Source organism: Patagioenas fasciata, chromosome 1 (genome assembly GCF_037038585.1).
Source record: "Patagioenas fasciata isolate bPatFas1 chromosome 1, bPatFas1.hap1, whole genome shotgun sequence".
NCBI classification, from domain to species: Eukaryota; Metazoa; Chordata; class Aves; order Columbiformes; family Columbidae; genus Patagioenas; species Patagioenas fasciata.
Window position 1 is genome coordinate 15,520,732 of NC_092520.1, and position 27,408 is coordinate 15,548,139.

General features: G+C 37.7%; 1 protein-coding gene across 1 annotated transcript in view; it reads left to right on the forward strand.

Annotated features, from left to right (window-relative positions):
- The window catches only part of ARHGAP42 (Rho GTPase activating protein 42), a 165,922-nt gene that overhangs the window by 8,492 nt on the left and 130,022 nt on the right, over window positions 1–27,408 (forward strand). The window contains exon 2 of the mRNA XM_065832144.2: window positions 25,647–25,742. Coding sequence (XP_065688216.1) covers window positions 25,647–25,742 — 96 coding nt within the window. The remainder of the gene's footprint in view (window positions 1–25,646; window positions 25,743–27,408) is intronic.

A 27,408-nucleotide genomic window follows, 5' to 3' on the forward strand; every position in this document is an offset into this window, starting at 1 on the left:
CAGGCTGGATGGGGCTTCAAGCAACCTGGTCTAGTGGAAGGTGTCCCTGCTTATGACAGGGTGGTTGGAACTAGATGATCTTTGAGGTCCTTTGAACCCAGACCATTCTATAATAGATATATATTTGCTATGAGAGCAGACTCCTTGACTCGATCAATTTAAATCTTGGGTATCAAGTCTTCCATTATCACGTTAGAGTTTTATTGTTAAATTTTATCTGTCATAACCCCTGTTTAAGTTTCTGGAGCTCTTTCTTTTTCTTATTTGTGTGGTGGTGTCCTACCTTATTTGCCTTTAACCTTTTGCTTACGAATGGTGAGCAGGAGAGAAGGGAGGGGAAACCCAAGAACTCTACCTCCTTGGGATGTACTATTTGTATAAGATGTTATTTGGAAGCCATGAATGTTGTAGAGTATTTTCCCTCTAGGGCTAAAATGACTTGATTTGCAGGAAACACGCAGGTGAAACTTGCTGCTTTGAAAAAGGTTACTCCAAGCCTGAAGTTATCTAGTAAAAGTAATTGTTCTCCTCTTGAACCTTTTCATGTCTAGCACTATTGCTGCCATTAAATCAAGCTGTATAGTGATGTTTGAAGAAAAAATTGAAATATGCTTTCTTGTCCCTCTTGTGGATTACTAGTTAGCCTATATACAGGGAAGCTAGAGGGTTATGGAGCTGACCTTCTGGGGAACTTGGAAATAAGTAAGACTTGAGCTTTACTGTAGGAGAGGTAAAATACCCTTATACTGGGGAAAGGCAGAAATTGTGAGAATATTTGATACTGCTACAGCTAAAACCAGCATGTATGTTTAGAAATACATGCCTTTGTCAAATATTTTACCTTCTAATATAAGCTGTATTAACTTGCATACTTCTATAAAGAGTCTGTTTTAATGAAGAAAAATTATCTAATGTCTCCTTAATAGAAATTATAGTTAGCTTGTAATAAAGACTTTGGTTTGTTTTGTGTATCCAGAGATGCTTTTGTGAATCGTATCCTGTGGTATGTGTTACTCTCATAAAAGGCTTGTTGATAGCTTTCCCGTCAGTGCCTTCAAGAGTTGGGGACTGGCATTTCACAGTGCCTCTAGTGGGTTGCATTCTCCACTCAGGTTATGTTCTGAGGAACCAGACAGTGGAGACCAGGCAGAGGTCAAGTAGTTTAAAACAGACCTGAGGCAAAGAATGGCTGTTTTCCATTGGTAACAGATCTGCTTAAACAGGACTTGGTTCGATCCAGAACAAAGTATGTGAGGTTAAAACAGTCTTTTGGGAATATTCATTTTTTATTAACTACGTGCACATACTTTTACTGAAATGTAAAATGGCTAATACTACTTGCCCCCCTGCTCTGGGTTCCAGCATATTATTGTCCAAGCCTGCTTGTAAAACTAGGAAAAAATAGTGCAGTTTTGTAAACATCAATACATGAAGAGATGTTTTTTGATTCATGAATCTCCATCTAGGAATTAGTAACTGGGTATATTGCACAGACTGAATATTAGAATATGTTACCTTAATTTCATAATTTTATTGATGTCTTCAGTACAACTGAAGTAGCAAGGAAGAGAATGCACTTCAGCTTCTCAACAGTGTCTTCTTGACAACTGCCAGTGCTTTGCTCTAGTTTTTTGAGGAAATTCTCTGGCTTCTGCTTTTTGTTTTCAGAAAGTATGGTGAGGCTCCTGTGTTGAAAAACTCGTTTTTCTTTTTTTCAGAGTTGGATCACATCAGATTTCACTCTCTGTTGTATTTGCATAATCTCTTTTGGGGCATTTTCAACAAGTCAAGAAGTAGTGAATGTGGCATGGTCATAGGCCAGTTAACATTGACTTTGAAAAGCAATTGGTTGGTGGTGGAGGAAGAGGAAGATGGGTATATTAAATAAATGGAGCATGGGTTGGCAGATTGACAGATGCCAGAAATGCGTGATCTCTGCAGGTATAAGTTGAAGGGTTATATGGATATTGACTCTATTTGTTGCATTTATGGGTGTTGAGTCTGATTCTGCTGCTCGTTTTCAGGAAAATGCTGAAAAATTGTGAAGGCTCAGAGAAGAACCTGTGAACATATAAGGAGCACATGAAAGTGCTCAAGCTCCATGGAAACCACAAACACTATAAAGCATGTCTTTTGCAATTGCTTAATTGGAAGAGAAAGTTAAAGATTTATATAGATCACGGAAAAGAATCTTGATGGAGAGTTTCTCTAACAGACCAAGTCATATGAAGATCGAAGTGTTGGCAGAAGCTATACAAGTTAAGATTAGAAAAGTGCAACTGTAAAGTTAGTAAGATATTTCCTTATGACTGCGATGGACTTTTCAATGCTAGAAACTCTTAAATTTTTTTTTTGTTTATTTGTTTTTTCCCCAAGATGCAGTCCCATTCAGTTATGCCTGAAACTCCTGCTCTGTGGTAGCTGATGTGTTGATCGCATTGCCACCTTCGTGCCTTAGAAAGAAATGTTCTCAGTCTACCTTCAAGTCTTCAAGTTTATGCTAATTGAATGTACCTGTGTACATGGAACTTTGAAATCTGTGAAGAATACATCCTTAAACCATTTTATAGATTAATATTTGTCATATTTTAAAATGCTTTCAAGTGAGGCTTCAGATGGTTCCTTCTGGTACTCTCCTTACTTCAGTGTCATCATCATGTGATTTGAAATGGAGGTGATATGTTGGAATAACCATTCTGGGGAAGGGGTTTCGTACATGTGGTGTGAGTTTTGTGGTGTGTTTTTTTTTTTTTTTTTTTTCTCTCCTTCGTAGTTTCGAATACCAGACTGGGTGGCTTAATTTAGTGTTTATACATGCATGTGCAAATATGCATTGAAACGAAATCAAACAGTTGAAGATGGCAATACTACCTTTATTTCCATATATACAGACACTAAATAAATATGTCCAGTTCAAGTTCCTATGCTACAGGTATGTAAAGATAGCAAAACTAACATTTTTTGAAAGATCCTTGATGTTAGGGAAGTGGGGTTATGAGCATAGCTTTGTTAGCCTGTTGAGATATAGATTGTCTGAAGTACTTCAAACATCTTAAAATTCTCATAGTTCTTGTACCTACATTGCTTTGTCATCTACTAGCATGAATGGTTTACTTGGAAAACAGACAGATACACTAATTTAAAAACACAGAAGTGTGTCTCCAAGCAAATTCTTGGAGTCATAAATGTAAGGCTTGGCAATAGACTTATTTTTTCTCACAAATACAGTCGGTACGGTTGACTTTTTGCTGTGTGAGCTTAGAGCTGCTGCATCTTCATGCTGTTTGGGAGCCTAAGGTCAAATGAGAAATCCAAAATATTTCATTTTATGAAGAGGAGTGTAGGCACAGCAGTACATTTCCTGTTTACGTAGCCAGATCTTCTTTGTATGCTGTGAGATTTACTGATACACTGAGGCAGGATTTTTGAGTTTGCACTGTAAGCTGTAACTTTTGTTACTAACTCCCTGCAAATGCCATTGTCTGCACCCTGGCCAGAGCGATGCAGCTCCATGTGCCTGTGGAGAAGGGAACACAGATGATGGTCATCTAAGTCTTGCCATTTTTTGTTTATCCCTAGATTGCTAGATTGAAGATGAAAATGTTAAGACCATGTTTAAGTCATTTGTTTAGCATTTCTTTGTTCAGGTTTCATTGGGAAGTGAAAAAATACAAGTTTTGTAACAGGTATGATTTTCCCATTCTTTTTCCCCCATATGTCAAGAGACAAATTGCTCTCTAGTCTAAGTAAATTTAAACCACAAATCCATGGAATCCACTAACTTCTTTTGGTCTCATGCAAATTAAAGAACTTCTAGTTTTTATATTCTTGAACAATATCAATAACTGTACATAATATGACCTTTTCTGTTTAGTGCTTTCTTTATGAAATTGAAATACAGCTGGTTAAAAGTGTGATTATTTTTATTTTATTTATGTTGCTACAGCACAGCAATGATGTAATTCTTTGTTTTGTTCGTTCAGTTATTTTGTCTCTTAGTGCAACATATCCAAAATCTCCCTGGGAGGGATAATCACCTTAAATTTACAAAAAAAATGTTGCAAGTCACATCTTATTTTCCATTATATTTCTGACAGTTTCCAAATAATTTGTCAGTGACATACGCATTATGTGAACTGTCACAATTCCTGTTGTCATTGGCACTCCAGAGCTTTTTTGATTTGTCTTCTGTAAGAAGCTACAGTTTCCAGGGCACCTTGAGACCTTAAGACTATTTTACAATAAAAACTCACCTACTTTTGTTGCCTGTCTTGAGGAGTTGTTGTGAAGCACTGAGTACTGTGGTGGTGCACTGAGCATCAGTCTTGCAGTATTTTCTGAAACATTTATTGTACCTAAAGGAATTCCATGATATTTTAACAAACTCTTTCCGTGTCCCTTTGTAAATTAAAATGACACTTAAGCAATGATGTATTTGTACAAAGGTAATGAAATACAAGACAACAGTGTTAGGCTTACTAGTGAACACTAGTGAGTCGAGGGGTGATGTTTTAGTGGCTTGAGGAGGGGTTTTGGGTTGGAGGGGATTTTTAATTTTTAAACATACTTAATGATTCAAGTATTTTTTTTTTATTATTTTTCCCCATTGTGGGGTGTGTGGAGGGGCTGTGTGCAGTGAACAGGAACAGGGACAATGAGGTGGGAATTGGAGTTTCTGCAAATCAAATCTCATGTCTGGATTCTTGGCAGATCTAAAAATTAGACCAGTTGAATGTCCAGTTTTTGCTTTCTTCTTGTCCCAGTTGTCCCACAGTAAAATAAAGCCTGTGGGTTTGGGAGTTAATATTATTATCTATAAATGTGTTAAATACAGTTTTTTAAAAGTTGTTTTAGTTTGATTTGGCTATTTCTAAAAAGCTCTTTTATTGTAGAAGTGGGATCTTAGATGATTAGTACTTTTAAAATAAAATAGCATAGGAGGGGAGGAGCATTTTTTTTTCTGAAGCTAGGGTATCCAGATAATACTTAGTGCAGTAGAGCTTGTCATACTGCTGTACGTCATACTAGCCAGTAGAAAATTTGTCATACTGTTTTCTTAAATTTTATCAAAAGTATGTTGGATCTTTAAATATGAAGTCTGATCCTCCATTAACTCCTTATTAATTCGAATATAAGGATTGCATTTGTGTGCGAGAAATTCAGGAGGAGGGATTGATGGTGTTTTTACTACTTGTGAGATCCAGAGCTACTATGTGGAATTGGGTCTCTCCAAAAGCTGGTTTCTGCTTCTTAAAAGGATGTCAGGTATAAGGAGAGTGTGGTAAGACTCAACAGCTTTTCCATTTCTGCAAAACCTAATTGTTTCTACATGGGACAAATTATTTCAATCAGTAATGAAATCCTGTTACTACTAAAATACACATTCCAGATTTTATGAGGCTGCTTTAGGGATGTGTTGGCATCTCTGCACTTCAGACGTCCAGGATAAAACTGGCTGGTTGGTGATTCACGCAAAAGTACTCAGCGTCTAAAATACATCAGACAAGGAGAACCGCTAAATTGCGGTAGCCACCTGCTGGAGTTCCCTCACCCGTCCTCAAATAACCCGTTTTCAGAAATGGCTTTATCTACCCTGGGCTTGAGCGCAGGTGTCCTGTTGGGCTCCACAGCAGCCCGTGGCAGCCGGCCAGGAGTTTCACCATGTGTGTGCTGCAGGGGCGGAAGTTCCTTTGTCCTGTGCCTGCTGCTTGGTTATTTTATCTGATGATGCTAATTTTTGTTCTATGAAAAATAGTGATTGCTGCCTCCATGCATTGCCGGTGCTGTTCATATGTGGGGTTTTTTGTGTGCATGATTTTTTGTTTGTTTTAAACCTTTCTTTTATTTCTTCTTCCTTGCAGGTTTTGCTCCCCAGCTACTCCGAAAAGTTCCTGTCTAGTTAGTTTCTGCTTTTAAGTAACCAAATCTGTCCCTCTGGTTGTCTTTTGCCAACATTCTTTGTGCCTTTTTTCATGGTAACTTCATGGAATATTTGAGGTGTGAATACATGAAATAATTTTTTCTACTTTGAGCTTTCTTTGTCTAATTAGCCTTGGTATTTCTGACTGTTCCTCATAATTGAGTTGACATTGGAATTGCTGTAGACAGTTCTTTTACAAAATCTTTACAGAGTATTAAAGCTAATGTAAATCCAATCACTATGTGGATGTAATTGAGATCATTTTTTCCCATGTGCATTAGTGTGCGCTTCCTAAATCTTATTTTCTTCTATCTTCTTCCCTCCCTGACATTTAAGTTTGTGACATCCTTCTGCTGCTTTTCAAGAAAGGAAAAAATGAAACTGATTATAAACATCATTATAACCATCTATTTCAGCAGCAGAATAGGTTATTCAGTATTAACACCCTTTTTCCAATCTGATCTCCAGATTCTTTGATGGCTCTGATAAATAGTAAGGCTTTTTTGATATCTTGAAAGCAGTTATTTGGTGGAAAAGAAAAATGTCAATAGTGATAATACAGAAAATCTACTAGAATTTGATTCCGTTATGAGAAGCTGTCGCAGAGTTAAGTGCTTGTTGCTGTTTTTGTGCACTGGCAGTTGCGAAACCAGTTTGGTAGGTCTCTCCTGTGAGATTCCAGATTCTTGAATATTTTCCTGGCTTAAAGCCCATGTCCTCCTGTATTCCTTTCAAGACGAATACCCTCACTCAGCTGGAATATGCGCTTTGTTGTGTTCATTACTTAGCAGAACTGAATCTTCAGGAGAAGTTTTCTGCAAACTTTTCTATGGCTCTGCTACTGCCGTAGCATCCTTACATTAAAAGTTTTGTTTAGTTTGTAAAATATACCAGGAATACATAGGTTGCTAAGGAAATTGTCAGGATTATATAGGAATTACTGGAATGTGACTTTTAGAAATATGTATCTCTGTACTTGAAAAGCTGTTATGTGAGTACCTCTTGGTATTCCTTTTTCTTGTTTGTTTGTTTTTCCATCCAGGTGAGTTATGTTCATGTCAGGGAATAGTCTTCCTTGATGTAATATTAATTTGGCTGGTTCTGATAGTGTGAGGCTGGTTTTGTGGGTTTTTGCTGTTTGTTTGTTTTTTGTCCATGCACAGAAACACTTCCTATCAATACCAGTTCCAATATGTGAAGTATTTTGGGGGCAGTTGTGTGCGATCTTTTTGCAGTGATTGTCAGACACCTTTTCTGTGGAATGTGAGTGTGAGTGGTGCAGGCAGCCACCTTTAATCATTATGTATTGGTGGTCAAAATCCTATATTGAAGAACATAACACTAAAAACTGGTTTCAAGGCCCTTGGCTTTTGAATTCTTTCTCTTTTTCCTCCATTACGCCCTTCCTAGAAAAAGAACAACCTATGGACAGAATGCACTTTTTAAAATATCTTTCCCCCTCCGCTTGCCAGTAGCTCAGTCAAGCTTGAGAGTGTCTCAGTAGCTATCTGCAAGTATTTGAAAGGGTAACATTAAGGGAGAAGTGATTTGAGTTCTTAGTCTGTGTTGTGTGAGGGATATTGCTGTTTACAATTCACAATTCTGATTAATTTTTTATTAAACTGAACACTGTAGAAGTGGCAATAAAAATAGTTGGTGAATAGCCATCGTCCAAGTAGGTAGGTTTTTGGGAAAGATGACCATAGCTTAGAAAACTAATTTTGTTTCCTTTGTGTATCGGAAAGGTTTTGGACTAAAGTGGTGTTTCCCAGAAGTGACAGAGATAAACTCAATATTAGTGCTAGCATTTGAAAATGGAGAAATATAGAATCGTAGCATAGAATCATAGAATCGTTTTGATAGGAAGAGACTGTCAAGATCATCAAATCCAACCACAACCTGGCACTAAACCATGTCCCTGAGAACCTCATCTATCTGAAAAAGTGGTATGGGAGGGGCTCAAGAAGAAAGGATCTTTGGGGCTTGTAAACTAACCAGAAAATATCAAATGGGTTCAGTCTTCAGGGTTCCAGACACAGGGGAGAAGGAAAAACCATCTCAGATACCAGAGGCTGCCCAAACCTGGCAGTTCAGGAAATCCTAATCAGCACAGTGCAGTGTGCACTGTTAGTAGATATCCATATTCCTTCTGTGCTTTCAGAAAAAGGTTAGACTTCTTTCTTTCTTCTTGCTTCAGAATTCATTCTCAGGACTGTTCTCCTTTCCAATATACAGTCCTGAGGAAGGATTATATAAATTATGCCTTGCAGGGAAAAAAACCTGTTTTAGCAATTCCATACTTAAAAAATATGCCAGACTTTCTCCATACCCTTGGGAGTAAACACCCGGGAGAAGATGAACGATATTTGGTAAAACCTTTCCACGTTATGCCCTTTAGGTGTATCACTAGGAATTTTTTTGAAGAATGTCAGAATCTTGTACTGAGACTTAATAGCTCTGCTCTTCCATTTATCTTTTAAAATCTGAAATTCCATAGCGAAAGAATGATCTTATAACATGGTGAAAACATGGTCTGAAAACGATGGAAGTATTTATCAAGGTTTTCAACACAAGATTTCAACATAAATACAAAATTATAAAATCGTTCTGCCACTTGTGCATACAGATTCCTGCAGTGCTTAATTAAATGACAAAATGCTTTTTTTTTAATTGCCAGGTAATACATTTTGTATCTATCACTTTCTAATGCAGGCTATATGCAGTATCTGTAGTATCTCTGTTACATTACTCTTAATTTTATGCAGTCTTCATTCTATGCATTATTTCCAGTTAATGCTAGGTCTGTTATTCCGTTGCTGTACTGTTCTTGTTCAAAGAAAAAATGGTATCTTGTTGGGTTTTGTTTTGTTTTTGCTTTTGTTTTCCCTAGGTTATCTTTTGTTACTTCAAATATTATCTGTGTTGCATCGCCTTCTGCATTTAATTTTAAAATAACTTGTGTCAGTGATAAGTTTTATCGGGAAGAGTTCTACCAGGCCATGCAGCAGTTGCACAGATGATAGTGATAAGGAAATATTCAGGTAACCGTACTGTTCTATGCTATTGCAGTAAATGTACTCTTATTTAATTTTTCTTGCAATAATCATTTACATATACACTTGAAAGTTATCAGAACTTCAAGCTATAAGATTTAAGAAGCCAAAACAGTCTTGAACCTTTCTGCTTTGCTTATCTATGGGGAGGCAATGGAGAAGAGGATCTGAGTATTATTCACATCCAGAAACATGTTCTTTATTTTCATTCAGTAACATAAAAATCATGAATTTTAAAATCACTTTGGGTATATTTTGGGAAGCTGTATACCAACAAGTAAAGTTAGCAGCAGCATCATCTCTTAGCCACTGAAAATTCAGTTCAGGAAGACTTCTTAAACTGTACTCTTTGCTGACTTTTGCTGCGAAGGCAGAACTTCTGAGGGTTATTATTAGATTTTGTTTTCCTTTCAGGGAAGAGAAGTTTCTTTTTTCATGTTGGAAGTAGGAGGAGGAAGGAAAAAAAAAAAAGGCAACCTGAGTGTCATTACTGAGAAAATGGCACTGTAAGTCACCTTTTTTGTTTGACTTAGTTGGTGTTCTTAGTAACTGTGTGTGTCTCTTAGTGGCCTCCAAAACCAATAGGAAAATAATGCTCAATGGGGCTGTTTATGTCAAGCTTCATATTGGTTCTCTCATCTGTATTATTTATGGTTACTGCTTCCTACACTAATTTTGAGCACTGTCTTTACCCGGTTTATAGTTAATATTCCACAGTGATATTTTTTCATTTTCTCTTCCAGTCATTATAAAAATGGACAGCAGAACACACAAGATTAATTTGTGTGTTTAACTTGAGGGAATGATATCAAAGTTAAACTAACTAGCTCTTTGGCTGCTAAGTGGTGAGCATGACCAGCTTGCATTGATGTAGCTCTGATTACATCAGTGTTCTGGGTTCTTGTCTGTGCAGAGTAGATCTTGGGAGTATTGTTTGGTATTGAAAGGTGTTTGTTAAAGATTTAGCAAGCCTATCGTTGTGCATGGTGAGCTTGATAAGAGATGTTATGATACATTGTATTTTAGATAGCCAGAGAATCCCTGTCCTTAATAAATAAGCTATTATAACAGTCAGCAGGAGTCATTATGGTCTCTCTTGACAGTGCCTAGATTGGGGGTCCTTAATTCAGAAACAATTAACAAAGCAGAATGATTCCTTAGGAGAAACTATGTATTGCCCTGCATGTGAGACTTGAAGATATCTATAAAGCCATATGCTAATTGGATGCTGTAATTTTAAATAAAATAATTAAAAGTAATAAAAAATTACCTATTTAGTGCTATGTTTTTCTCCTCTTGCAGCCAATATTACAATGTACTCTGCCTGTGTCAAGGAAGCAAACATGAGTGTTTTGAGAAGGTGTTTTACTTGGCTACTCGTGTGGTCAATTGAGTGATTCAGAGATCACGGGCTGTTCACTGATTCATGTTTACTTACATGTTTAACTGGAGGTGAAGTAGAATTACAGTCAATACGCATTGATCTCTGAAAGGATGATTCATTGCAGTTAAGCATTTTAAATGCTCATGAGAGTTAAAAATAATGCATTTGGAAAGCAACGTCCAAAATCCAGACTACCATGTTTGTGATTTGTCAGTTTGGTTCATATTGCTCCTTGTAAACAACAAATGGTGCCTAGACTAACTCAAACTTTTTTCCCCTGCAAAGAATTTCAGTTCTGTTTTAAAAAGAATTGATGATTTCAGAATTGCATCCAGTTACAGAACTTGCTTGGTTTTGATCTTGCTGGTGTTTCCCATGTTTTTATGAAAAGCATAACTTAATGGAAATCTTCCCACTGGTATTAAATGGAGGGTAGAGAAGCCAGTATATTAAGTACTGCTGGGCTTTTGAAATGGAATCTACAACTCCTTTAGGCAGCTTTTCATTGAGAAAAGGGAGAGGAGGGTGTGCTGGAATGGAAATCCAGCCAGCCAACCAGCTGTGAGTCATGCAGAGCTTGTGCTCCAAGTGCAGCTTCTTGTGGTGTGCTGGAGGGAAAATGATGTTACAGTGATGTCAGGGCCATTCTGCAGGCAGTTTTTGCATAAAAATACAGTCCTTGGGTTAAACACCAAATTTTGCTTTATTAATAACTTCATTACAAATAGTTGCTTCAGGCTCAGAATATTTAGATCTTTTTCTTCACCCTCCCGATGAATTTTTTTTTTTAATTATTAAAACTTTTGCACTGTGTGCAGAAACAAAATTGATGGATGTTTTCCAAAAGCATTGTTATCAGCTATTCTAGTGTTGTTTTGTATCTTTCCAGAAGGAAATTTTCCCATTTTCTTGGAGAAGACCCATCTGGACTTCCTCTAGAACTCAGTTGCAAGCAAAGAAGCTCTCTATTTCCCATCTCTTCAATATTCTCTTGAACATTTATTCTTGAGATTGAGCTGTGAAGAGGTTAGATTGAAATCTTAGTGGGAATTAAGATGATTTTGCGAAAGAGAAATAAGATTCTGTAGCACCTGAAAACTAATGGAAACATTTTTTATGCAAAAACCCTATATTAAAGTTATTCAAATGTAAACTGTTCCAATTAAGAAACATCAGAGCTTAATTGTGCAAACCTTAATTGTTCTGTCCTGTTCTTGTTCCATTCTTCTTTTGTGTTTTTAAACATGTTTTAACTAAAGTTTAGCAAGTGGCTGTTAAGTAAGCAAATATGTTTGTTTGTGGTGTGTTCCTCATTTTCCTAGAGACTGACTGCAAACAGATACACACCACTAACTGCTGCAGCTGAAGTAACTGGGCGTTCTGTAGGGGCTGCATTAAATGGGTCAAAACAAGGTTGTGTTGCTTTTTACTTTGTAATGAAACTTGGATTTTGTTTTTTCCTTTTAATATAAAAAATCTACTTTTAAAAATTATGCCACATTGGAAGAGAAAAGTTGCAGCTCTTTTGGGGACTGGGAAGTGAGAGGAGCTGCATTCTTTCCAGCTCTGGTTAGTATCTCCTGCTCTGAAGGAATGGCATCTGGAATAATGGGCATGAAGCAGGGACCCACAGGGCTCTGCCTAATCACCAGTTCAGTGTGTGGCCTTGGGCAGTCTTGTTTTCAGCATCTCCATCTGTCAAATAAGGTAGTGGTGCTCTGTATGACATGAACATATCCTCCGTTTACTGTCTTCCTAGACTTGGGTTGCATGAAGGCTGAGATAATTTTATATTCATTAAGAGGACTTGGATGGTATGCAGTAAGCCATAGTGCAAGGAGAAGAGGAGAGAGCAATATTGAACTCTGAGGAGAAAATCAAGTATTGAATAGCTGTCCACATAGTGGCCATCCACGTGCTAAGAATAAGTTAGGAAAAGTTTCAAAGGAGGAGAGTGAAGATAATACATGTGTGAAAGGAGTAAAGCTGTATAATCAGTCTTCATTTAAGCCATTTGGGCTTGGTAGCCCAAATCAACTATTGACAGCTCTTTATTTGCTAATGCAGTTATTTTTAATGTTAAAAGTTATGCTTAGCATACTTCATAGCACAAATAAACAAGTCTTTGCTGGAAGAATTACAGCCTTGTAATATGACTAAAGGCACAGTGGTCCACCTCGTCTGGCTCTGGAGCAGTTAAAGATGATACAACCTCCAGCTGTCCCTCATCACTCCTCCCCTGGAGAACATCTCCCATGGTTCAAACAGCAAGATAGAGCATCTTCACGATCCTTGATTTTGCAGTGTTAAGTCACCTCTTCTTCCTTTGTTGTTGTTCATTGCAAAAATAGGTGACCCTAGATAGGTGGCTAATGAGAGCTTACCTATGGTGGCGTAGTGGCTCATCCATGAGAGTGAGAACATCCTTCTAGCAGATGGTGGTCATCAACTAATGGTGTCTTGAGTCATTCAAGCTGTAGTAAAACATACACATCCAAATCTTCCTACAGAGAGCTGAAGAACGGCCATGCAAGGTCAGACTTGAGGCTTATCTGGTGTTATATCCTGTCTCTAGATACAGCTGAGTGCTGTGCTGGGAGCTGTTTTGTCTCTCATGCACAGCACGGGCTGCTGAGGGGAGGATAAGAACCAGCAGAATGTGGAGAAGCTTCCGCTGTCCCCGGCAGTTTGAGGCTTGAAGATTTCCTGGGCGAGGGGTTATGGCTTTAATAGCTCTCAGTGGATTTTTTTTTTTCTATGAACTTGTCTTAGGTCTTTCTTGAACATACATAGAATTTTGGATATCCACAGCATCCGGTGGCAGGGAGCCTCATGATTTCAGTATGCATTTTACGAAGAAAAGCATCTTCTTTCTTTGTTTTGGGCTTAATTCTTGCTATGTTAATGCCCTTTTGTTTTCACTTTGGAAGAGACAGCCACCATTTCTGTAATGCTTGTGAGTTTTGTAGAACTCTTAGGGCTTCCCAGTTGTCTTTTCCAGGCTGATGGCTGAGTGCATTTCTTCAAACAAGATATTCTTACCATTATTTACCTTTACCTCATTTCCCTGTGCTTTTCCCAGATACTCTGGGATGGTGTCAAGGAGTAAGACAAAAAATCTCTATATAATGTTTAAATGCAGGTCTCTCATGAACTGATGGAAATACGTTAATGATAATTCTGCTTCTTTTTCCGAATTTCAAATAATTGCTAATATTTTTGATTCTTGCCTGGACCTGAGCATAGAGTAATAAAACAACCTAGTTATTATTTATCTGTTTTAATGACAAAGGTCTCATACATGAGTGATAATAGTTGGTTCAGAACTCATTACGCATGCTGTAATATAAACACTATTAGTACTAATGGATGGTAAGAGTATTAATTAAAGGATAGCACTCTGCCAGGAAGATAACAAGAGGATGTTGTCATATGTTGCTAAATCTTTTCTTGACAGGAAAGCAGAACAAAATTCCAGAGAATTAAATGTTGAAAAAAAAAACAGTAGATGAAATATGTAAAAACCTATTTGGTCCTTCTTACAAGATATTTGACTTAATAAAAGTTAAAAAGACTTGAGCAGAAGATCATTAAAGTTGTTTTTGTCTGAGAAATTAATTTAAAGTGTCCAATGAAATTAATGTAAGGGATAATTCTCTTTCCTGTAGCAGACGAAGAGCTTGTTCTTTGACACAGTTTCATGCATAGAGAGAAATTTCATATGATTACTGCTTTTTATAGGGTTCATCTTTCCATCTCTGGCTGAAAGCGATAAGACTGCGAAGTATTTAAGATACAAAAACTATTTCATAACTGTTAAGGAAACAGTCACATGCAAATTGGAGTTAACTCCAAACTCCTTGGGAACTCTTGATTCCTGAGGTGTAAGAACAGGAGCTCACGTGGTGAAACAGGTTTGTAGTTATGCAGTTCTTTATGTAATGAAGCATATTTCATTTGGCTGTTTTTTCTCCTGTTATTAAAATGTAGGTATTTTGGTATCAGATTTCTGAGTTTGGGATACTGCACGTGATTTAATTTAAACCCTCAGAAATTGATCTTGAAGGCGTTTAAGTGCTTTCATGGCTCTCATCTCTGCATTTTCTGAATTCCTTTCATATTTTAAAGGTAGAAAAGGGTTTAACTAGCATATTAAGCTCGTTTGCTATATAAAACTTATGTGTTGAGTATCCATTCTCCCAAAGTAGTGAGACGTAGCGATGTAGTGAATTGGCTCTATGATACACTATTTGAGTGCAAGAAACTTCTTTAGGCCAAATTTGGTAAAGACGTTTAGTCCTATTTAACCTTACTGGACAAAATCCTGCTTGATATGGGGTCTCAGTTCTGTCTTCCCCGTCTGGAAGTGTATATCTCACTCTCTAAACAAATGTTACATCTGTTTGTGTGTATCTGTTAGCAAAAAAACCTCACAGAACCCTGTTATGTGCAATACTGAAGTTCATGTGACTGTGATATTAGTTGTCTGATCAAAGGAATCTAATCAAGTGTTGTATTCCTGAACTATAAGAGCCCAGAAGAATTTCATATATAAAGTGTTTCATTTCCTTTAAAGTGAAGTTGTAGTATTTTTTTCTTTAATGAGCTAAATATACACATTTTAATTTTTTCCCCCTCTCCTCCTCCTCCTGTTCTTACAAAACATTCTACTTTGTTGCCCAAGTGCAGAAAACTTTGCCAGGAAGAAGGGTGAGCAAAGCTTCTGTTTCCCATGACCCTCAACTCTAATGTTGTTCCAAGAGCTCACTACTCACAAATGCCTTGATAACTGCTTTCATTCCTTTCATCCCTCCCCCGCCGTCCCGCACAGGCCAATGTGACCGATTCTCCCTCCAGCAGCTCTTTTGCAGAACAGGGGAATCTACTTAATGTAAAAATCATGGCACATAAAAGCACTTAAAGATATATTGCAGAAAGTTTTACAGCTAAAGATCTGCGTGATAATTACTGCAGTGATTTATTCTTGGTTTTCCTAGAAGCAGTTTCTTAATAGCTCTCTGTTCATACCAGAACTGGCTAACCCCGTTTTTTATTTTACCCACTGGATACATATTTGGGTAGGGGTGGTAGTGGGGAAATTGCATCTCGTTCTACACGCACACATATGCAGCACAGAACTGGCAGAACTGATCTTGCCCAAATAGTCAGACCTATGGCTCCTTACGAATGTGTTGCAACATAGGCTTTAAATATATTATCATATATTGCTGTGTGTTTCACTGTCTGTTAATAGGCACATGCATTTAAAAAATTTCTCCAGATACTCTGTGAGATTAAGAACAAACAGAGAAAACTGTATTTTAAAGTACTACTGAAAGACAGTCTGCTGCACCAATATTTTACATTGCACTGGAAATCTGGGAATTTCCTTTTTTTTTATCTGGCAACTCCTTGGTTGCCAGACAGGAAGTCATTCTTTGCTTTTTCAACCTCTGGCAGCATCTGCTCTTAGTTTCTCTGCCCCTTTTTTGTGGTGCTTCTCCGCCTGCTCACTGCTCGCCATCTCTGGGATGTTTCAGGAGTTGTGAGAAGTGACGCAGCAAGCCTGATAAACCCGGTTTCAATGGAAGAGGCTGGGGAGGGGAAAGACAGGGCTGTGGACCCAGCTCCTTGGAAAAGGCTGACACTGTTCTGGGAAATAAACATCTGTGGGGTGGGGGAAGAATGTGGAAGATCATGAAAGAGCATTTAATACCTCCAGAAGGAGCAAGAGAAAGGATGTTGGGGGTCACAGCAAATTTTCAGGGAAGAAAGCTGAGGAACCTAGGATGGATAGCGGAGCGGTAGAAAACTGTGCAGAAATTAAAAGTAGAATGGTATAGTTGAAGGTACGAAAAACTAACAACAACAACAACAAAGTGTAAGGGGAAGAAGTTAACATTCTAGCTTTTTCCAGTCCTTCAGGATTTCTGTGTAATCTTACACTAAGGCTTCTGTTTTAAGTTGTTTGTCATTTAAATGACTGTTGAAAAAAACCCTTGAAATTAATTGTATTTGAAAAAGAGATGAAAACTGGCATGCATGCAGTGCTTGGTGTTGGCCAAACAGTTCCGCATGGCTGTGCATCCTTGAATTGGATACCTTGGTGTGCTATCTGCGTTACATCTGAAGGAGGTTGTACACTCACACCTGAGATTTTAGAGCAACCTTGAGTTACACCAACTTGAGGTGTTGTACCTCAGTCGGTACTAGCACAATTTTGTAAATTGAGAATTAATGTGTGACAAAGACTACGTGAACGAAAAGATCCATCATGTGGCTCAGCTACATCTTGTGTGCCAGACTCTTTTGGTGTATGTATGTACGAAGTTGGAGACCAGGCAAGCTGCATCTCTCTGGAAAGTGCAGCAAAATGTACTGAAAGGCAGCAGGCTTAGGAAAAGACTGGAATACAGCCCTCAGCTGAAGTGAGCAACTCAAAGGTCAGATAAACCTTTAAACAAAGAGGATATATATCAGATATAATCCTAGCTTCTTCTCAGGTATGTTTCATGCGCTTTACTGAGTGGTTGAAAAGTTATGCTTCCTGATAAAGAATTATGGTACAGTTTTATCAACAGACACAGGGAAAATATTACGAGAGTGTGGTGAGTACTGATTTTTGATTATTAGCAAATGGAAAAAAATAGGGAAATGTAGTTTGTTTTCAAAGATTCAGTCTTCTCTAAGAGACAAGAGCTGTTACACTGTTCCGGTATTGGAAATATTGGAATTCTTACTGTGGATCTTGGCCAAAAAGCTTACTGAATGAAAATAAGCATATCTGCAAAACCGGCATTGTATAGAAATGTTTTGGTTGATTGTAGTTTAGAAAAATAAGATATTATGCTAGAAATAGCATCAGAGTTATACCCCACAGCCAATCTTTAATTTCAAAAGTAAAATGAAACCAAATGCTTTCTGAAACTTTAACCATATTTGTGGAAAATATTAAAAAAAATGCAGTTGGTAGCAAAGGAATATTTTCTGTTCTGCTTTTAACCATGTGATTAGTCACATGTAAAGGCTTTATTGTTGCATGAATTCTGTGAAAATGGTTTGATTGGAAGGTATAGACCCCAGTAATTCCCTGCATAGTCAGTTTGGTTTCTAATCAAATGCAGCAGTATTGTTGAACGGTCTTTATAAACTAAAATACTGAAATAAAGGATTTTGTAGCAATGAGGTAAGGAAGTCAAATACAAGAATTGGGAGTATTGAAACAAAATAAAATATCACCACTTCATGCGATTATGAAGTTATATATGTGCCTTATGTTTAGAGAAACAGATGTGCATTATACACGGTGTTGTGTCCTCCACATTGATGGCCATAAGGCATACATTTTTTGTTGCATCTTCATTATTTCACATATTTATAACTATGCAAAGTCAAAACAATTCAGTCATTGTATAGAATTTACAGCTTCAGCATACTGCACTAAAATTCACTTCTTTATGTTCTTCTAATTAAGTGAATAAAGTTAGGTTTCCACATCTACAGATGAATTAAATTGGGGTAAGGAGAGCAATAGTAAAAAGAGGGATGGAATATTCCTAACATTGTCTTTTTGACTGTATAACATTATTTGCTTCACCAGTTATGTTTCTGGGAAGTTTTGTCAAATAAGTTTTGTCAGTGATTTTATCAAGTAAGCATGGAAATGTGACCTAAAAGAAAAATCCCCCTCTCATTAAATGTCAATATTGTTCTTGGGTGGCTTCTTTAAGAATGTGTCGGATTTAGTGCTTAAACATAGATAAATTGTAAGAATACCCAAAGTACTGTACAAGATTGTGACATAAGGAAGTTGAGACTTAAAAATGTTGGTCTGAATAGCTATGAAGTTTGTAGAAGATACGGACTTTTCAATAGCTCTTGCTTCATAGTGTTAAGAAAGTGGGGACTTTGTTGCCTTTGGTCAAGGGGATTTCTCAGTGCTTGCTAGAATGAGAAAGTAAATTGTGCACTTTTCTCATGGAAATATTCATGAGTAAGAAGGCGACGCTGAAAAATTTCGAACTGCTATAGCACTTTATTTAACCCCAGAGGAATGCAGCAAGGCATGGGCTACATGTTGACATATTCTGCTGATGTCCTTTCTCTGGAGATTATGAGGAAGAAATGAGCTTCCCTGAAATTAAGAACAAACCATTGAGCATAAGGTGGAAAAGTGATGTGGGACTGCTGGGGTATGGAGTTGTTTATTTTAGTTGCTTATTATGGTTCCATGAATAGCAAGTTGGCAAAGAGTACACACCGATGAAAATAGCAAAGAGGATAAAGAGTTCATTGATAGCAACAATGAAATACTGTGTCAATAGAGAGTAATGGCCCTTGTGCTGCAAAATCTTTGGCACTGGGTTCTGTATTCACTTGTGGTCTTTTCTTGTGGCTTCTTCAGAAGGAATTATGGCAAGTGGCCAGCAGTAGCTCCATCAGTCCCTGCAGATAGCCTCTCCTCTGCCAGCTTGCTCTGTGTTTTGCCAAATAAAATTATTCTGCAGAAATCTGGGAAAAAAAAAGAATTTTCCTGTGACAATTGGAAAAGTTAATTTGATACACTAATTAATTCATTTCAGAAATAAGGAAATAACATGCGTGTGTATGTATGTCATTAAATAGACTTCTAAAAATAGAAATGCTGTGGTCAGTATCCCTTGCAATGGTATAATCTGTGAACCATGAGTGGTAGGAAAGGCACTAGTATTGAAAGCCACTTGAAACCGATACCGCAGAAGCGGTATCAGCTGACTCTACAGATACTCGTTCATGTTTTAAAGGCATAGTAACATGCATTTTTAAATTGCTTTCTAACTACAGGTGGTATGGATATGTTTTGGTGGTGCTGTTTCATTAAGCTGAGGTTACCTGTTCTGGCAGCAAAACCCAGGATTCTTTTCGTGTGGAGTTGAGGGAATTAATTGCAGTACTGAGATATATGCTAACGTCCTTTACAGGTCCCTGTGTTTGTCCTGACCTGCTGTCATGTATACGTTACAATATTGGAAGATTTTCTGTGTGTGACAGTTACCTATGGCTGTTGGTTTTAATTTATTTTTTGTTTTAAAGCAGTAGTGAGTGACGAAGAGTGGAAAGAGGCAAAAATTGTGAAGAAAATGCATTTTGGTGCTCTTTACTGAATGAAGACCAACTGTGAAGCTGGGATTTTTAATGAGAAAGCCCTTAGGCAGGAAGAAATTTGAAATATAGTAGTGATATACACAGTCTTGTATGATCACTGCTTTTAACAACTTAATAATTCATACTGCCTAAATATAACTGTACTACCAGCTGCTGTGTTTACAGTCTATGATGTGGAAAAAGATGTCCCACTGTGACATGTTCTAGTTACAATCAAATTGACTGTAGCAAACACAGAAGCTGTTGAAGTTCAGTGCTTCTCAGTGGGGTGTTCTTGTTCCTCCAGCTTATTTCTGGCTGTTGATACAGCTCATCTCCCTGGAGCTCATTCTCATATAAAACAACAAAACCAAGGCAGTTTCTGGTTCATCTTTGTAGTAAAGAAGCGTGTCATGATGTACCTAAGGAGACATGCATCTCACAAGTATTTTTCTGGCTAAATGGTGTTTTGCAGGTATTTGTAATACTGAAAGACCTTTTTCAATTGTATGAATTTTTAAATATTTCTGTCATTTGGTGCAGTAAGACTGCTGCAAATCATGCTCATAGCTGCTGTTTCACAATAATAGTGTCTCTGTTATAAATCTACTTGAAAATAAATTTATTTGTAAAGCGATCAAAAAACCAAACCAAGAAATTACAACAGTGACTCACTTTCAGATACCAAGGAGTGAAAGTCAGTGAGCTAAAGAAATGTTTCTCTGCATTTTAGCACGATGTTTTATCAAGTACTTTGGCAATATTGTTCAGTTTCTGCTATGTCTTACTTGCATATTATGGCTCCTTAGTGCTGAGTTTTGTTGAGTGGCTTGGGTTTTGATAAACCTACATATCAGTGCAGAACCAGATGATACAGCTCGTCAAGCACCGCAATGCATCTAGTCATATCTGATAGCAGAATCAAAACTGCCCAGAGGTTTGAAACGCTTAAGGAGACTATACGTGGTCTCCTTTCCAGTCTTTAACTGTCCTGAGATTCAGCTGATGGAAGAATTGCCTCTAATATCCTGCCAGCGCAGCCGTTGCCCCTTTGCTCAGCTGGCTTTGAAGCCGCACGGTAACAACTAGCTTTGTGTCAGATCACCAGATACGTTGCTGTTACTATTTTGGCCAGAGCGTCTGTTGTTTGAAGTCCCGTTTGCTGCATTCCAGCTGGCGCTCAGGAGTTCATTTAGGCGTGTTTAATCTTCTCGCTGGGTTTCAACTGCTGTTTTTCTTTATTAACCTAGTGAATGATACCAAGCTTTTCCAGGGTGATTGACATCAGTCAGGAAGAGTATTGGTTATTGAAACTCCATTTGCTAATGAAGTCATCTTTGTAAGCAAACAAGTGGAAAAACTTTGGCTTTGATGTGTTTGCTGAGGACAGTTTCTTGCAGGCTGTTACTAGGGCAGGGATATGGGTCCTTTGCTAGTGCATAAAGTTTCAGCTTTTGGAGCTTGTTTGACTCCTGTCAAAAGCTTGGGCTTTCTTCTTTTCTTCCAGCCAATCAGACTGCCAAAACCAAAGTACAGCCTTCCCCACCCCAACCAGAAAAAATTCTTCATGCTTACCAACTCATAGAAATCTTGTCAAGTTTCCTTATCTGTAGCACTTGATTGTAGTTGTGAAGGGCTGCGCCGAAACTAAGATATTCATTCTTTTGTTCTTCAGATAATAACATCCATCATTTCACCACTTTGGTGTGATGTATTGTTCTCTTTTCCTCCTCAAAGCTCTGTAAAAGAACTAATTTTATGATCTCTTCAACAAGTCTAGGACAAGGAAGTTGAAGAACGATTCTAGTAATACAAAAGGATTGCATCATAATTTTACCATCCTATATTCAGTATGTAAGGCCCTATCCGAAGCCTAAAATAAGTTAATGTATTACAGTTCAAATCAAATCCTCCTTTTCAACAATTTAAAACAAAGTGAATGTTAAATAAACCTGACTTCTAGGATAATGTGGAGGTTTTTTCCATATTTTTATTGGGTAAATATGTGTTAAGCAGTTTGATCAAAGCCACACACCTTCAGGAAGAAGAACAATAGAGTAACGTGTTTCCTGATTCCTCTGTGACTTTCCTGAATGGATGATGACTTTTATTATTCTTTCATTAGCATTATGATGCTGATGGTTGGTATTATATGTATCCATATGTAATAGCAGTGTTACATTACTTCGTTGTGGTTAAACTGCAATTATCCTTTTATTGTTTCCGATCACATTGTAGTCTGCTGCTTTTAATACTTCCTCTGTCAGAGCTCCACAAAACAAACCAAAACCCTTGCTGGCCAGCTGACTTGTTTCAACCTTACTAAAACAGGCTATTCTGTCTCAGTTATTAATATCTCTTTCCACTGACTGTAAGTAGTGTAAGGTGGTTACTCCTGGCTATATGGCTCACTGCAAATCTGAACTGAATCCTCCTTTGGAGTTGGGGAAAACAGGGAACAAAAGGTGCAGGTGAGTACTGTCAAAATAAATGTTAACAGAATTACTGGTTAGAAATTCAGCCTCTGGCAACAGAGGGATAACAGGGTGCGTTTGCACTCTTTTGCTGGCACCTGGAGAGGTTATTCTACTTGAGTGCCTACAGAAGAGCAGGGGCAACAACATATATGGTATCATTGAGACTTGTTGATCAGCTGTCCTTTCCTGGATGGTAGAGTTGCACTGTCAGTCAATAAAGCTGATGAGGTTTTTATAGTAACTTATAAGAGTGGATGACTGTATTCAAGAGAGAGTTTCTGTCCTGGGCTAAGTGAAATATCCTAGTTCATGGGGACTCCATGAAAAGAGGGACATGACCACCAAGATGTACATGTTAGAAGCTGAATAAGAGTAACTCTTGTAATGCCACATAGCTTGCAAATGATAAAAAGGTGATATGTTTGGCATGATTTACCTTACTACAACTGTAAGGAGCAAGATGTATTGAGGGCTCTCAGGGACATTAAGACTCTGGGATATACAGTGATAAATGACATCTTGTAAAGCTGGACAAGGTCTCTGCTCCATCTCTCTGCTCTTTTCATTTTTTTGTCCAGACAAGATAAGATGGTAGTGATATTGTTTGCCTCTGCTTGATTGAAGAGGCGGTTGCTTTTCAACCTGATTTAGTGCAGTTTTGTGTCTTCGTATCTCTTAAAGAAGGCCTGCTTATTGCACAACTGGTCCTTTCTGTGATTAGGTGAATTTTATAATCAAGTAAAGTGATGATGCTCCTAAGAAATAAATTGATAAATATAACTAATTGCACTGTTTCATCCAGTGTTGGTGGTTCAACTGTGATGTTGAGCTTTGAGTTCTCACAGAGTAACTTGTGTTACAGCCTCTTGGAAGCTGTCCAAGTAAGCTGGAATTTTCTGAGAATAATATTTTTTTAATATTTTGAAGTAAAATCAACTTTGTACAGAACCTGTAAATTACTTTCACAAGAAACATCTTGCCTTGGAACTTCATTTTATTCCTTGTTACACCAAACAGCTTTAACCTTAATATGGTATCTTCTAATACTTTCAGATTATTAGAGTAGGTCTTATATAAAGTAAGAAATCTCCAAATAGTATTGTTCTAGATTATTTTATCAAGTTATGTAATGAGCTCTGTAGTTCTTACTACATTCTTCATACCCACAGTTTCGGAGTTTGGTTAAACCTGCCTCCTTCACGTTCAAAACATAGAAGCATTAACACTGTTGGATTTGCTGACACAGTGGAAGAGAGAGCAGCATCTGTATATGACGAATCTGGGATATAAAATGGAGACTCCACCTTAGATATATTTATCATTTGTTTTCCATTCCCTTGACATTTGTTCCACTGTGCCCTGCACGTGTGAACGAGTGATGGGGAGAGTCCACGTTCCCTCATTTCCTTTCACATTCAAAGAGATGCTGGTCGTTGTGGATGGCTATTAGACTGCCCAGAGGAAATAAATCTGCATTCCTGGTAGTGATGGGTTATTTTAAAATTTCAGCGTACTTGCAGTTTAGAATCTTCTTCATTCAGTCACCTTAAGGCCATATTGTTCCTTTTGGTATCAACTGCTATGCAGCAATTCTGTAGAAACGGTTTAGGGCTCAGTGTAGTAACCCGGTGGAAGAGCCAACAATAAAGCCGTGTTTCTTTCCATTAAACTCAAAAGCATCCTGCTGTGGTTAAGTTCAAGTTTAGGTCTTTCTAACAACTGTAGAACAATCAGTTACTTAGAGGTCAATGATGCTGTATTTGCATGAAGTGGAGTGCTTCAGCCTATAAAAATCTGGTTTTGTTTTTATACAAATAGTAAGAAACACTTTCTGTTTAGCATCTAATTTGTTAATACAGTATAGTAGGAAATGTTCAGCAAGGATGCGTTAATTCTGGGGAGCGTTCTTTCCTCTTTTCCTTGCTTTTTATCAAAAAGATACAGAATTTGTTTACCCAGTTCTTTACACCACAGTTATTTATCAGGTAAGCATATGAAAGTCCTTAATAATACAAGAAAAAAAATCTGTGGATGTCTCTATTGTATAAAGACTGCTGGTTCTCTTTTTGGACTGATGTTCCCTAAAGCTGCATGTGAAAATATGGAATCAGCAGGCACTGGGTAAATAGAGGGCTGGTGCAAACTCCTCATAGGGACTCTATTGCATTATAGTGGTTACCTTTAAAAAAAAAAAAATCAGTCACCTTACTGTATGGATTCTTATTTGGAGGTGTTTGAAAGATTTTTTTCTTAACACTTATTTCATTCAGGATAGTGGAATGGTTCTTACTATTGGAGATTGTCCAAATTTACATGACACGTTTTTGTGTGTGTGTCTTGATTTGGGACATTAGGCCAATTTGTGTGTTTATGTGCTATGTTTTATTCCTGCCAGGAAAAAGGTTGGCTTTCTAATTTTGTGTCCAGCATTGAATAAGTGAGTATTTATGGCTTTACAATAACAGAGGGTTGAGGAAATTGCAGAATCACAAGACGGCTGAGGCTGGAAGGGACCTCCAAAGGTTGTCTGGCCCACCCCAGCTGCTCAAGCAGGGCCACGTGGAGCTCGTTGCCCAGGACCATGTCCCGACAGCTTTTGAACATCCGCAAGGGTGGAGACAGATGCACGATGCTTTTAAACCACAGTTTATGATTTGTCTTTTGTTCATGACTTATCCTTAGCATGACTTCTGATTAGAAGTAGTAGATACAAGAATCTTAATTGCCAATTATCCTAGCTTTAAAATAGATGCTAACTACTCCTACATTTATCCAGTCCTAAAATTAGATTCCGCCCTTTGAAGACAATTGGGAGGCTGATGTGGCCCCTGCTGAATATGAGTTTGACACCCGTGATCTTGGACGTAAAGAATTGTTGCTGTTTTTCTGAGCTCACCTGGACTGGTAGCAATTTCAAGTCTTCACCAAATTCATTAGTTATCACATTCATCTCTGTGTGTGCCATTATATACCTAAAAAAGGAAAAAAAAAATAGATGTAGGTGGTTGCATTGATAGTCTGTATTTATGATTTTTTCTTTTTTTTTTTTTTTTTGAGTGTTTACAATTCTAATGGAATTTTGTGCTATGAAGTTGGATTGATTTGATGTTTCTTTGATCTGAAGGTCCACTCTGTGTAATTCAGTGAAAATAGTGCTCAGAATACATGGACAACTTAGTTGATAGGCAAGCATTGTGGTTTATTTTTTTCCTTTCAATTTCTTTTTACAAAGCTTTTACATAACACTATAATGTTTTAGTGTATCAGAATAGTTAGAATGTAATTATTTTGATAATTTTTACAAAAGAAACTGTCATAATCGTTATTTTAATCTGCAACCTAATCTTGCAACATTTTAAACAGTAGTCTACTTATATATGCAATTTACTGCTAGACATTCACTTCTTATGGTAATTTTTTATTTTTCAAGAAGCATAACAGTTCTTCAGTTGTCAACATAATGGCTGTGTTAATGTTTGAAATCTGGCGTCAACGTGTTTCATAGGTCTCTGGGATATCTCAGGTACTTTGATTTTTAAATGTGAATTAAGTTACTGTCCAAAAAAGATAATAGAGAGGAAACTGTGTAAACATAAAAATGTTTCATGCAGAAATTAATGGAACGTTGCTCCAGTGAAGTGATAGTCGAGTAGTTCTGATATTTTCTTGTTCTTTTTCTTGAATTTTAGATTTATCCATGGCGGTGCAAAAATTTTCACAGTCTTTACAAGATTTCCAGTTCGAGTGTATTGGAGATGCTGAAACTGATGATGAAATTAATATTGGTAAGTACATTCTGTGCTCTGATTGCAGTAACATTTTATATTGTTACTCATATATTTAATATGATATTATGAATATAGAGGGGTAATTTGTGGTGTTTTTTTTTTAAATGGAGCATATAAAAAAAAAAAGAAAAATTCATTAAGTAGAAATTGTGCAAGACATTAAAAATACGTGTCAAAAACTATGTCTTCATGATATAGCTTGGTTCATTGTAGAGGAGACTATTCAACAGTACTTCGTAAACTGAATAGTCTAAATTCTGCTGCTGTTTTTAATTGACAGCCAGTTTTCTTTGGGATACTAAAACGTACACAAGTTTCCTATGAAACAACAAAGGTCTGCAAAAAAAAACACTTAAGTGCCTAGTAAGACAGAGGAAGTATTTAAGCGTCTAAAACAGGAATATGTTCTTTACAACTTGTGCATTCCTAAGTATATAGTTGTGTGAACTTCTGCCGGTTACTAGCTGCTTAATGTTTCACCTCTGTGCACACCCAGAACTTCTGCATTCACAGAACTGAACAGCTCAGCTAGTCTTGAGTGTAAGCCTCTTTAATATCATCAAAATATTCTTCCCCCAGCAGACTAATCCTGGAAAGATTTCCAGGATTCAGAAATTCTATCACTTTACCGCAAGGCATTGCGGTGGTTGCAGTAATGCTTTTGGGCAGTGGCGCAGCAGCTGGAGCGCTCTAGCTCCTGTTCGTGAGAAACTTGGATTATAATCCATCTTTGGAATGGCTACATTCAGTGTCATGAGTCTTACGTACCACACAGCCCCCATGTCTCTCCTGAAATCTCTGAGAGGAAGAAAGATAGTTATTAAAGAGTAGTTACTTCTAAAAAGATAAGTTGGCAACAGAAGAAGGGAGTGTAGGACTTGTTAGTATTTTTTTAAAATATCTGTGTAATGCTGGAACTCAAATGTAGGCTTTTCCAAGCATATCCCATATTAAAACCTATTTTCAAGTCATAGCATGATAGAGTCATAGAGACCCTCAGGATCTTCAAGTCCAACCGTAACCTAATGTAACTCTAGCACTAAACGTTGACCCTAAGAACCTCATTTAAACACCTTTTAAACACCTCCAGGGATGGTGACTCCACCACTTCCCTGGGCAGCCTGTTCCAATGACTGACAGCCCTTTACGTGAATAATTTTTTCCTAATATCCAGTCTAAACCTCCCCTGGCACAACTTGAGGCCATTTCCCATTCTCCTATCACTTGCTACTTGGGAGAAGAGACCAACCCCCTCCGTGCTACAACCTCCTTTCAGGTAGCTGTAGACAGCGATAAGGTCTCCCCTAAGCCTCCTTTTCTCCAGGCTGAACAGCCCCAGTTCCCTCAGCTGCTCCTCATCAGACTTGTGCTCCAGGCCCCTCACCAGCTTCTTCACCCTGCTCTGCACTCTTTCCAGCACCTCAATGTCTTCCTTATGATGAGGGGCCCAAAACTGAACACAGGATTCAAGGTGGGGCCTCACCAGTGCTGAGTACAGTGACACAATCACTTCTCTAGTCCTGCTGGCCACACTGTTCCTGATACAAGCCAGGATGCTGTTGGCCTTTTTGGCCACCTGGGCACACTGCTGGCTCATATTCAGCTGCTGTCGATCAACAGCCCCAGGTCCTTTTCTGCCAGGCACTTTCCAGCCACTCTTCCC